General features: G+C 42.9%; 3 protein-coding genes across 3 annotated transcripts; 1 reads left to right on the top strand and 2 right to left on the bottom strand.

Annotated features, from left to right (window-relative positions):
• Positions 1–170: 170 nt before the first annotated feature.
• gpr12 (G protein-coupled receptor 12) lies at positions 171–3,294 on the bottom strand. The gene is made up of 2 exons (XM_079576649.1): positions 2,995–3,294; positions 171–2,308 (listed from the first exon to the last, which is right to left on the bottom strand). Exon 2 carries the CDS (start codon positions 2,294–2,296, stop codon positions 1,271–1,273), a length of 1,026 nt encoding a protein of 341 aa, XP_079432775.1. The 5' UTR covers positions 2,297–2,308; positions 2,995–3,294; the 3' UTR covers positions 171–1,270.
• Positions 3,295–3,856: 562 nt separating this feature from the next.
• Positions 3,857–8,444, bottom strand: usp12a (ubiquitin specific peptidase 12a). The gene is made up of 9 exons (XM_079576610.1): positions 8,308–8,444; positions 7,425–7,505; positions 7,111–7,324; positions 6,808–7,043; positions 6,642–6,718; positions 6,482–6,565; positions 5,501–5,698; positions 4,750–4,828; positions 3,857–4,674 (listed from the first exon to the last, which is right to left on the bottom strand). The coding sequence occupies exons 1-9, from the start codon at positions 8,353–8,355 to the stop codon at positions 4,573–4,575; spliced, it is 1,119 nt and encodes a 372-aa protein (XP_079432736.1). The 5' UTR covers positions 8,356–8,444; the 3' UTR covers positions 3,857–4,572.
• A 397-nt stretch (positions 8,445–8,841) lies between these two features.
• On the top strand, positions 8,842–10,545 carry rpl21 (ribosomal protein L21). Its single transcript, XM_079575715.1, has 6 exons — positions 8,842–8,906; positions 9,408–9,486; positions 9,557–9,618; positions 9,700–9,812; positions 10,188–10,338; positions 10,425–10,545. Exons 2-6 carry the CDS (start codon positions 9,420–9,422, stop codon positions 10,512–10,514), a joined length of 483 nt encoding a protein of 160 aa, XP_079431841.1. The 5' UTR covers positions 8,842–8,906; positions 9,408–9,419; the 3' UTR covers positions 10,515–10,545.
• Positions 10,546–12,579: the final 2,034 nt, after the last annotated feature.

Raw genomic sequence — 12,579 nt, 5'->3', positions numbered from 1 at the left:
TTTTCTGCCATCCCAACCAGAGCAGCGCCTCAACTCTGCAGGAAGAAGTCTTGGTGTTACAGAGATGTTATTGCTGAGTATTGCTTCGCTAACTAGTATCTCTCGCAGGCTCGTTATTGCTCTGTATAAGAAAACAAAGAATACAGATTTTTTTTTTTTTTTTGGGCCGCTTCTGAGCTTCCCACACTACAAGTCAAATACACTTGAATGGTGATTTTTAGCTCTTTCAATGCATTTCATGTGAGGTACACTTAGTAGAGCTACATGATACTGTAGCTCAATAAAGTTATTTGGGTCATTTCAGCAATAATATGACACACTGCCTTTTTGCTCAAGCAGGGTGGTTTGGAGAAAAGACTGGTGTGGCCCTGCATGCAGATCACTGATATCTAGCATGCACATCAAATGGGTTTTGGATGGCTGGTTTTATGATGTTACAAAAAAATTGATTCCACGTGCTTGGTAGTTATTTGGAATGCGTCTGTCGTCAAACAGCTATAAATGGTGACTTAGTAGGGGACTTGTTCAATGACAGCAGCCTCTCAGGCACACACTAAACAGAGAAACGCAGACAAAACAGATAAGGTGTGCAGGAAAAGCCGGGGAGAAAGAGCGTCTTAAATTCTCTTTCTCGGCGTCTGTGGAGGACGCAGGGCGCGGATCACAGAGCGCCGTATCTATTTTTAGCTCTCCGCGGCTGTTTGGCTTTCGACGCACGTTCAGAGTGCAGCAGCAGAGCGACTGGATGCTGCTCCAGACGGGCTTTTTACCGTGGAGCTGCCGCGCTCTCAGCAGCCGCGGATGGTCTCTGCACTTAACCGCACGCACGGATTTGCTAATGTCTGCCTTTTACGCACGCGCCGCATCAAGAACCAAAAATCCCTCCCCATCTGAAAACACAACACGTGTCAAGCACAGGCTTTGTAGAATGTGCGCGCTCCATGTACATCTGCTGCCTGTACATGTGACACTGCGATGCGCTCTCACCAGAATCGAGGAAAAAAGGGCGTGGCACAGATTGAACGCGAGGGGGCACCCTGGAGAAGGCCGCTATCACTGGGGAAGACATGCCCTGTGATGTGACACAAAGAACACAATACCATCATCCCAGGAGGGCTGTTGATAATTAAGAAAACTACTTCAACCAGTGACGGCCCTCTAGTCACAAGTGCTGCTACAGCCCTGGCCACATGTTCTCCTGTGTGTCCTGCTGTTGGACACGGGGTAGCTCTAGTGAGGTGCCTCTCTTCTCAAACACTCAGTTTTGGACTCACACGTCACTGGGGGTCCTGGCTCTGTGAGCCACGCTGGTGGGCACACAACCACAACATACCAGCCACAAGGCCTTCTGGATCTCCTGGTTCCTAAAGGCATAGATGACAGGGTTGATGACAGAGTTATATGTGGCAGGCACCAGCGTGGCATACGTGTATAGAGGAGGGTAGGTGTAGTCTGCGATTAGAGAGTAGACAGTGAATGGCATCCAACATGCAGCAAAAGTTCCCAGGATGATGGCTAGTGTGGACACGCCCTTCCGTGTGGTGACATAGTGAGGTGTGGCAGCGAGAAAGTGATGTTGGAGGGCAATCTGGTGAGCGTGGCGCATTACTATTTTACAAATCTGGACATAGAGCTGCAGCATAAGGCCAAAGAGCAGCAGAAAAGAGACAGACAGTACAGCAATGTTGTTCTTGGTGAGTGGACGAACTACGCTGCATGAAGCCTCCTCGGCCAGACAGTTGACCCCTGTCACCGGCAGCAGACCCAGACACAAAGACAAGCCCCACAGCAGCACCAGCATGGTGTAGGTGAATGCTGCAGTCCGCTCTGAATTGTACGTCAGGGCATAGTACAGGGACAGATAGCGGTCAATAGTGATGGCTAACAGGCTGAAAACTGATGCAGAGAAGGATGCCACCACCAGCCCCACAGTGAGCAGCTGTGCTGAGTCAGAGCGAAGCAGGTAGGCACAGGTAAAGTGAAGCACCAGCCCCAGGCCAGCCAAAAGGTCCGCCAAAGCCAGGCTGCCAATCAGTAGGAACATGGGGGCCCGCAGTGCCGGGTTCTGCCATATGACCAGAACCACCAGAGCATTCTCACAGGCAATGAGGGTCCCAGAGGTGCACAGCACTATGTCCCAGGGGTTGACCAGCAGAGGCAGCTGGCTCGGGGGGTAGATCTCCGCAGGGAATGTGCCTAGGCCTGTGGTGTTGTCCAGTGGTCCTCCACCTCCACTGGCCCAAGTGGTTGAGTCCTGGCCCAGCCAACTGTGGGAGACTGGTGACTCTTCACTCATGGTGCTCCCCGTCTATAAGTAAATGGAACCACGGTCAAGTTTCTTCTGCACAAAGAGCAACACAATCACACAGTCTGACATAGTATGATCTCAGTGGCCTACTAGGCTATAATGTAATTGTAATGTAAATACAGCAGGGGGTATCCCTGCTCTGCACCTGCCTCATGCCACCCAGGAGTGCTACGCATCATTTAATTGTGTTACAAAAACACATGCTGCACATGAAAGGTTAATTAGGGCAGGCTATGGGCTGTAATTAAAAGAATGGCCTCCAAGCCAATAAACTATAGACCTACAATGAATAGCCGATTATTTATTTTTTTCCATTTTTAATAATTCTATTAACTATAGACTAATAGGTACAAATGGTACAAAGTCATTTCAAAAAGGGGACCAGTATTCCTGAGATAAAGTATAACCTAAAGCTGCCTGAAGCACGTTTTGTAGGCCATGTTTCCCCCAGATGCCGGTCATAAAACCCGTGCTTTTAAGACCAAACACTGCACCTGATAGGGAGATTTTTTTAACATTCACCCACACTGCCCATGGCGTTTGTGCAATAAACCCCAGGAGCAAAAAAAAAAAAAAAACTGCAAACGCTTCTGTCCAGCGAAGGACGCGCGCGCTTTGTGTGCTATGTTAGAAAGGCATGCTCGCGCTCAAGATGACGGGCATACTGTACATGTCATAAAGCTTACCTCGTCAGTGCCGTGGGCCTTTTGCTTAGATGGATGAGTGGCTGCTTGGTATCACCATGGCGCGGAAGTCCAGCTCCAGCGTTTAGAGGCGCAGCCCGGAGAGGATGTGGATGCTGAGGATCCCCAGCCTCGCAGCCAGGACGATTGAAAAGGCTGTGCCTTTAGCGGCGCATCACCGTGCGCTGTAGACTGCGGCTGTGCAGAGCTCTGAGCAGGAGCGGTGAGGAGGGGGGTAACGAGGTACAGCGAGTCGATAATGAAGAAGTCCCTAATGGGCCAGACTGGCTGAACTCTGTTAAAAGGACGTCTGGTCATGTCGAGTCAAGGACATATAAGCATGTGAGGTAAATTAATGACCCGTGTGTGACTTGCGTTTACATTCTCCTGCAATATAGCCACCTGCAAGACGCCATAGGGAGTTTTTGTGCCAGTTATCTCCTCGCGGGTTATTTATTATTGGCACAATTGATCACTTTTTACGCTGGGGTCAAAATTCAAATTCCAAGATGCGGATGTACTGAGAAGCTACTTTCTTCTTGCGACGCTGCTATTCTGGTCCTGTCTGAGCTATTAACAGCAACCTGATGTGTGTCAGAGGCCCCTCCCCTCTCTGTCTTCTGTCTTTCTCCATCTTTGTGTCGATGCCCCAAAACCTCCGCTGATGTGAGCCTAGTGCGTAAAATGTGGCAGTGCCCTTTTGTCGGTCATAGACGTTCTTCCAACACATCGATAGTTTAGGTGTAATTGGATTGGAATAGCTCGTTTGCGGTAAAATGGCTCCTCCAGCAATCACCTCTGGTGGGCGCCAGTGAGCGCCTATGAGTCATCCATGTGCACTTGACACAGAAAGGAGCAGCCAACAGATGTGTATGGATTTATTCCTTTTTCTTTAAAACAGAAAATGATCGCTTAACAACAGGCCTTTTCAAGCAAACCCTCACATTTAATTTGCCAACACCTACAAAACGGTATCAAAAGTGCACCATAGTGTTAATACATCTTAATGTCTAACATTTTCCAATGAGAATAATATCTTCTTGTAATATTTATACAAATACCATTCTGTACACTGTAGAAATACACAATCCACTGTGCCCCAGAGAGACACATCCTTTCCCCACCCTTTTCTTCTTTACATCAATGATCATAAACCTGATCCAGTCGAGTCAGAGCCAGTGCAGTAGAACAGTGTGGGGTGAAAACACCAGGCCAATATTACATCATATGAATTATTAAATAACCATTCATCCAACACCCAAGGCAAAAAAATGTATCACTCATAAGACCAACTTACATCTGTACAACCCCTCAGGATCTGCTTAAACAATAAACAATCTTAACAGTTTTCATTCAATAATGTCTTTGTCCCTGCAGCAGAGTGACAGGATGAAGACAGGACCAGAGCAGACAGCTGTAGTTCAGGGAGACCTCACCAACGGAGGTGCAGCGCTGAGTGCCTAAAGCACAGGTTAAAAATACAGCTTTAGGGAGCAATAGCTGCAGTGGTGCAATTAGGGTCCTCTGCCCGACGTAAAGAGGAATCAGACCTCATTTACTGGGAAACACTCTGCTCAACATCTAATCTCTGGACTGGTAGAACAGGATGTATCCAGACTCAGAATTCTTGGAGATTTCAGAAGTCAAGCCGTAAAATTCCTCTATTGCCTGAGCATCAATTTTCTAGAGAAAGGACATAGAAAATAGTAAGTGGGGAAAAAACATTTAGAGCTCATGCACAGACGAAAATGCACTTACCTCCACAATATCATCATCAAATAGCAACCAAAAGTCATGACTTTTTACAATTGCAATGTAGTGACCTCGATTTGGACCACTGCAAAGACAATGATGAACATTTACTGAAATATACAATGCATTAACATTCACCCAATCATTGGTCAGGATATCAAGGGCATAAGCAAAACATTTGTAACTGAATTTCAGTGTTCAGCTTTTAATACGCTTACTCAAATTGAGCTTTTTAAAACATCTGTGTTTTCGTTTGCCTGCCAAGATTTTTATACAACCAGGAAAAAGCAACAAAAATCCCCAGAATTGATTTGAATTTTTTTCCTGCTTAATAGAAATTCACATGTTCAACTTGATTAAGTTTTGGTTCCATTTATCTTCTATATTAGATTTTCCCTGATGTGAACCACAAAGACTGGACACACTGCAATCAAGTTTCATAAGGCAGGGAAAAACCCAAGCATTTCATACTCTCATCATCATCATCATGTGCCGTATGATTTTAGTGATTTTAACCCTTAATTATTTGAATCATGACATGTATTTATGATTTCTGCAATAAAAAGAGACTACAACTAAATTCATGTGAAAAGCTAATGATTATGACAAATTAGCCAGCATTTAATGTCTCTGGTACAATATTAGAATTGTGATTGGACTGAGACTTCGATAGGTCTCGTATTGTGTAAGTGCATCTTTGAAAAACAGAATATTCAATCATCACAACCAAAGCAAATGTACGACATTAACAACACACCTTCCACAGTGGACCACTACAGCCACCAGGTCGTACAGCCGCTCGGGATTGGTGGCATCCCCGGAGGTGTTGAAGAGACGCAGCTCCAGAGGGAAGACTACGCGATAGGAGAGCTTGGTGTATCGCTGCAGCTGCTCCATGTACTTAAAGCGCTTCAGGTGCAGTGCTAGGATCATTGGCAGCTTCTTTACTCGCATTCTGTAACAGCAGATCAGTGACACTTCAAATCATCGACACGACTTGAATTCAAGAACGAACTTAAGGGCTTTTATGCCAAGGACTGAGAGCTAACCGTGTGCACTTGTACAGCCATAAGATGAACGTACATAACTGCTGTTTTAATGGGGCTCAGGGACATTGCTTGCATGGTGTATTAACTGTATGTTAAGTAAGTATGTCAAGTATGGTACCAGGAACAAGAGAATAGTTTAACTGTAGGTACTAAGCACTGATTTTGCAAAGCGTGTAGCAATGGGCGATTTGTTATGAATTTATGAAGAACTAATGTAGCACAATCAATAGACAAACGTAGACCTTTCAACACCCAAAAAACAGGGCACACTAAAGAATGAATAACGCAATAACCAATATAATTACTGGGACAATATAGGCATTATCAATCAAGGAAGCAACAAATAAACGCTGGATCAAAGAGGAGATTCAGATCAGAGTTTTTACAGTGAACCGAGACAAAGGACCTTTCCAACTTTAACACTCCTCGTGGGATAAACCCGTCACTCCATCAAGCTTAACACCCCTAGGAACAGCTGGAAAGACACATCACACCTCATGGGATATTGTCTAGACACATGAAGGTTTACTTGTTTTTCTGAGGTAAAGAACGCTAAATTGAACGACAACCAAAAGATCCATACTGGCGTTATTTTTTGTCCGGCCGTAAGAACTGGCGACAGGGCATGAGAACAATCGTGCGTTCACAGCAACATCAATGGTCTAGTTATAACACAAACAGATACTGACCTCTTGTGTGCCTCCTGCTTGCTTCTACATTCTTCACAGTAGTATTTGTACTCGCTGCACAGTGTCTCTGTGTTACTAAAACCTCTGGAATATATGAAAGACCAGGTGTAATTTTGTATTACTAACATACAGCTCAATTATCCTGTTCCATTTCTTTTACCTGAGGCAGTGCGTGATGGAGGTATTCTGTTCAACATCGACCGAAAGGTCCAGAAAGTCCTCATCTTTACTGCTTATCTAAAGAAAAAAAAAAACATTTTCCTTACAAACACTGTGCATGTGAGAATAGTTTTTTTTTTTAAACTACATATCGGTTTGGGGCAGACCGTTTCACAGGTCAGGCAGCGGGTCTCATTGGTTAGAGTGCCTTGGAAGATCTCATGGACCCAGGTCGGAGCAGGTGAGGCATTGCTGTTATTATTCTGGGAGTCCAAAGTGCCGTTGGCAAGGCGGCCATTGGTCTTCTCTTGTTTCCTTTCTTCTTGAAGCAGATCCGCAATGGTGTTAAGAAGGTAGTTCAGGAACTCATGGGCGTCCTGCTGCATGTAGTTGTCAAATAGCTCTGGAAAGAAAATAGGACAAAATAGTGTAAATTTGATCCAAACTGGCAGTAAATTTCTTGTGCTCACCATTTTCCTTGCGTAAACGTGTAATAAACTTCTTGGGTGGTATAACACCGACTTTCCTCTTTTGATTGGCAATACTATGGAACAAGTCAGCGAGACATGTGAGTAGGTTCTCCTTCCGCCGAGGCTGGCTGCGATATGCCAAAATTTTCTCACGAAACGGTCGGCAAAAGTAGAGAGCCTGCAGTACTGAGTTGCAGTAGCAGGTGTTTCCAAACTAAAAAAAACAAAAGTAACAATAAATAACTATGTTTTGCAGCAGCAGATAGTAGCAGTAATAAGTGAAAAACAATAATATCCTAAATCTCAAAACTTACATTGACCAACCCGAAATAGTGCTCATTGACCGGAAACTGCTCAGATCCAATCTCTTTCTCCAGAGCAGAGGCATTGGCGCCCTATGAAAAACCCATTCAAGAAAAGTACACCTCTCAGGACATTATGTCACACATTAAATTAATTAATAAGTTTTACATGTTAAAAAAACAATGCAGCATTTTGGATTTTTTTAATGTAGCCACAACGTCGACACTCAAAATGTGTTATAACATTTCCCAGTGTGTCACAATTAGTAAATAAACAAACAAACAGAGCAGTGGGTCAGATACAAAATGAACAGCAATGAATCCTAAAACCTGGAACAGATCCACAAATGCGCAGCTAATGGTAAACTATGTCGTCATCGCCTGCATTAATAAAACCGTGTATCTTATAAATACAAGTCACGGCGTTGCTCAACTTTACATAGTGTTTCACAATCCGCCTAAATGCGTCTTTTCTGAGATTGCAGAAGTGATTTTATGGCCCAGCTGTGGCCAGTTGTTTGCAGGCTAACTAGAAACAGTGGTTTAGCTCCAGATGCCGAATGTTAGCCTGCTAGCAGCAGGTGCAGTGTCACTTGGTTGAAATATTTGGTAACACATAATCACTGAGCAGAGCGGATGTTAATAAAGTAATAATGACCACAGTAACAAACTGAGGTTACTACTGCGGCAGTTGAACGGATTGGCGATGGTGGTAGATGACTGCTTGCTTTGCTTGGGTCGCAAAACTGCTTTGCTAGCATACAGGGCAGCAGTTACTTTTATTAGGAATATTTCTATGCAGAGAGACAATAATAGTATGAATAGGTCATATTTATACATAATCCTAGAGCCTATGGTTCTAAATGATGCAAAAGACAGTGTTCCGCAGACTCACCATGGTACAAAAAGAGGCAAATTTTGAGACTGTCATTAGGATTTCCATTCGGCTAACGCCATCTTCCACTACACCGCGGAGCTGAGACTGTGGGCTGCTCCGTGAGGGCAGCTGTCGATGTGCTGTTTATAACTGAGCCGAGCCTCACAAGGCAAGAGGGCGCTGTGCTACTCACTTCCGCATTCGTTTTGATAGTTGGGGTCGCGCTTGCAGGTAAAAAAAATAATGATAATGATGAAGAAAAAAAGTGTTTTCATCATTATCATTATTTTTTACCAGCTTTAAATTTGACGTAAATCGCGCCTGCAAACTCGCCGCTAGGCGAAAAAAGCGGTTAACCAGGTTATAGTTTTGTGTTTTTCGTCAACAGTGAAGCTACAACAAATCAGATCTAATTGAAGCAAGGTAAGACATAAATATGCTCTTAAATTGGCCACAGTCCATGGCAAGTCACATTGATTCACAAACAAAATAAACCAACTGGGTCGGTTGTATTTGTTCAGGCACCGCCACTGCCACCCCATCCAGTTTTTCAAGGCGGAGTCAGGGGTCTTCAACTCTCTCTTTCCGCTGTACCCGCCATCTTGTAGGGACCGGGGGTAAGATCGTCTTCCTTTTTAACAATAATTCTCATCTTTATCTGACATTTTGACCTAATTCTATTGATTAAATATGTGTAAAATACCATGATGCGTTTATTCTTCTGCTGATCGGCCACCGAAACGCACGCGCTATCTAGTAATAGCCGTGTAAAGTGCCCTGTGTTCAGCGCGTGGCTTTCCATGTGGGCCTACACCGGAGCCAGCCAACATTTTTCAATCCAAGAGTTTAGGTTTGGTTAATTCAAAAACTTCAACAGAAGTGAATTTACTCATTAATTCATTTGCAAATGTCAGCTTTGGATACATGCTTAGAGTGGCAACAAGCGTAGCCGTAACATGTGCAGATACTCGATGATGATTTTTCTCCATTGATAATTGTTATGAAACTAAACGCATTTATTCACCGGCGAACTGAGAGTATCCGCACAGTTTCCTATACTTAACCTGAGACTTGTTTTTATTATTTTTGTATTAACCATACATTTTGTTCCGTTTCAGTAATCAGGCACCATGACGAATACCAGAGGCAAGAGGAGGGGGACCAGGTACATGTTTAGCAGGCCATTCCGCAAGCATGGTGAGCAATTGGTTTTACTGAAGATTTTCTAAATTGGCTCTACCTCAATTAAAACGCTTGTGCTCTCCAGGCCCTATCCCCCTGTCTACGTACATGCGCATCTACAAGAAGGGTGACATTGTTGACATTAAGGTAGGCACTGTTCAATGAGCAATTCAATGATCACGTGCCCCCCCTCTTTTAGGATAGTGATATTTACTTTACTTTTAATAGGGCACAGGAACAATTCAGAAAGGAATGCCTCACAAGTGCTACCATGGCAAGACGGGACGTGTTTATAATGTAACCCAACATGCTGTCGGCATCATTGTCAACAAGCAAGTCAAGTAAGTGGAAGAAGCCATTAATTATGACAGTGACACATGACCTCATTTTATAATGTCCTTTATCTGCTTGGTTTACTGGTCAAAGCAACTTATTGGTTGCTCGCTACTCTCTGTAATTAAAGAATAGCGAGTCCCTTGAGGATTATTTTCAGATTGTCATTAATGTTTCACCCCATATTCACTTTGCCACCTGGACTTGTGTCTGTCCTCAGTGGTCATTCATGTGGGGGAAATTATATAACCTCAAAAACCTCAAGGCTGACTCCAATGTTTGCTCTGGGGGTTTTTTAGGAAACAGCACTGGAATAAACAAGCTGCTAATGTAAGGTGCTTTGCGTATAATTCAGTTTATCACATTGTCTTTTGCTGTTACAGGGGCAAAATCCTGGCCAAGAGGATTAACGTCCGTATCGAGCACGTCAAGCACTCAAAGAGCAGGGACAGCTTCCTGCAGCGCGTCAAAGAAAATGAGGCCAGAAAGATGGAGGCCAAACAGCAGGGCACCTGGGTGGAGCTGAAGCGCCAGGTGTGCAAGTCATGAAGTTATCAATGCACTGTATTTACCCTGGACAAAGAAATAATCATGTGTGTCAATTTTTTTTATATTTTCAGCCTGCACCTCCTCGTGACGCCCACTTTGTCAGCACCAAGAAGAACGAGCCCCAGCTTCTGGAGCCCATCCCATACGAGTTCATGGCATAAATGTGCTCCAATAAAAAGTCTTTGTACAGATGCGACTTGTTCTTGCATTTTTACTTAAGCTTTATTTTTGTTTTTCGATAAGGGTTTGCCAATTAAGTGGAAGTGCTAGTGTCCTCGGTTTATACAGAATAATTAACAATTTTATGCATGAGTACAGAAGTTGTACAAGAACATTTGGCAAGTTATCCGCTATCTGTAGGGTGACCACTTTAATAATTGTCCTGCAGCCATTGAAGTAGTCATTCCCAGCTTTTATTTTCTCTCTAATTCACTTTCTAGACAAATGGGAATTATGGAACAAAAATAAATGGTTTGACATCCTTTTATGAGACTTTTGATATGCTCATCCTAGAAATGAGGAGTAATCTAATTTGACCTTGGCTCCTTTCCTTTTGTACTCGGGGCAGTCACTGGTCTGGAAGGGGAATTTATGAAGCTTGTGTTTTACTTCAGTTCAGGTGCGGGCCACAAAAAATGCTGGCAGTTCTTGGCTTGTCCATGAGGGGGCAGTGTGCGCCATCAAATGACGACGCACTTGAGTTTGGCGCTGCATTGGGCGACTTTTATTTCAATCTGATTATTGTAAAGTTGTGTACAAAAAAAGTGTTTGGTCCAGTGGTTGCACATAAGCAGTACACTATTTTGTGCTGTGAGCTCGAATCCTTGGCTCTGACAGTTTGCTGAATGTCTCTCCCCCTTTCACCTTGCTGTTAAATCCAACAGGCCAAACAAAAGGGATAAAAAGACAATGTTTTACCATATAGATATTGCATTTGTTTTTTTTATTCACCTTTCGGATTCAAGCCCACATGACATGACAGGGTAAAGTTAATGAGGTGCTTTTTCTTGTAGCTATTTCTGGTGGGCGTCGCCTAAAATCACCACGAGGAGGCTCTCTGGATGGAGAGTGAAATGCTGGCATTCTGTCAAAACATATAGCTCCACAAAGTCGTTGTCTTGTTTTAACTTCACAAGACTTATAGATTTGCTCAAAAGTGTATGTAAAAGTCTTGGTTTGTAGTTTAAGGGGAGACACTATAGGCAAAACTATTTTTTTTCTTCAGTTTTCAGGTTTTGGGCCAAATTGGTCATATAAGCTTTCACCTGGACACAAAAAACATGCCTAATCTTCATAATAACATGTTTAAATATTGCGCTGATTCAATGTTCCCCATAGACTTATATGGGACAATGCAATTTCAAGGGCCTTTTTCTCAAAACACATTTTTCTGTCATTGTGGCGACACTATGTCCACGTCAGTCGGACCTAAAGACTTCACATTTTCCAGCCTTGGACTGAACAATATTTTTGTTTTTCAGAGGGATTTTTTATTATCTAATCCCTAGCCTGATTTATTGAGTTTTGAATGTCAAAAAATAAGGCGAAAATAAAATTTGTACACATTTTTCCACTAAAAAACAGATTTTTTTTTAAAACTAAACAAGAAATCCAAAATCCCCTCTGAAAAAGTCTTGGTAACTCATTTATCAATAAAATGAAACCATACATTTGAATGTAGCTCTATCCATTATTTAGATTTCGTCGCCGAAAAGATGTGAAATTTGGGGCATTTTTAGGCACAAAACACCTTATTCTTATATGAAAAGATACAATGACAGAAAACTTGCAATGTATTTTCTTCTCACATTTATGCCAGTAAATCTACAGCAAAGTTTCAAATTGATATCTGTAAAAAAAAAAAATTTCCCTATTCACCTGCAGTGTCTCGCCTTAATGAGATATATTCCTCTATCTATTAATTGTACGCATTACTTTAAAGCCACACTGCGTTACATTAACCAAATAAATAGAATAAAATACAAGTATGTATTTTACTACAGATAATTGTTATTTGTTGAAAAATGCCTGAAAAATGCTGCTCACCTCTTCTATGACCGGACTGTAACTTTACTGAGCAAGGACGTCTCCAGCTCGTCTCCATGGAAACGTTGAAAAAAGGCAGCCAAATATGAGATTTTAATAGGTTAGGTCCTCATCCAAATCCATTCTTTCATTTACCACAGCAAAAAGTATATTTTTTGTGTCTAGCTGTTCAATACGAGC

The sequence above is a fragment of the Gobius niger genome, assembly GCF_951799975.1.
Source record: "Gobius niger genome assembly, chromosome: 18".
In the NCBI taxonomy this organism is placed as follows: Eukaryota; Metazoa; Chordata; class Actinopteri; order Gobiiformes; family Gobiidae; genus Gobius; species Gobius niger.
This window is presented reverse-complemented; position numbering and strand designations above follow the sequence as displayed.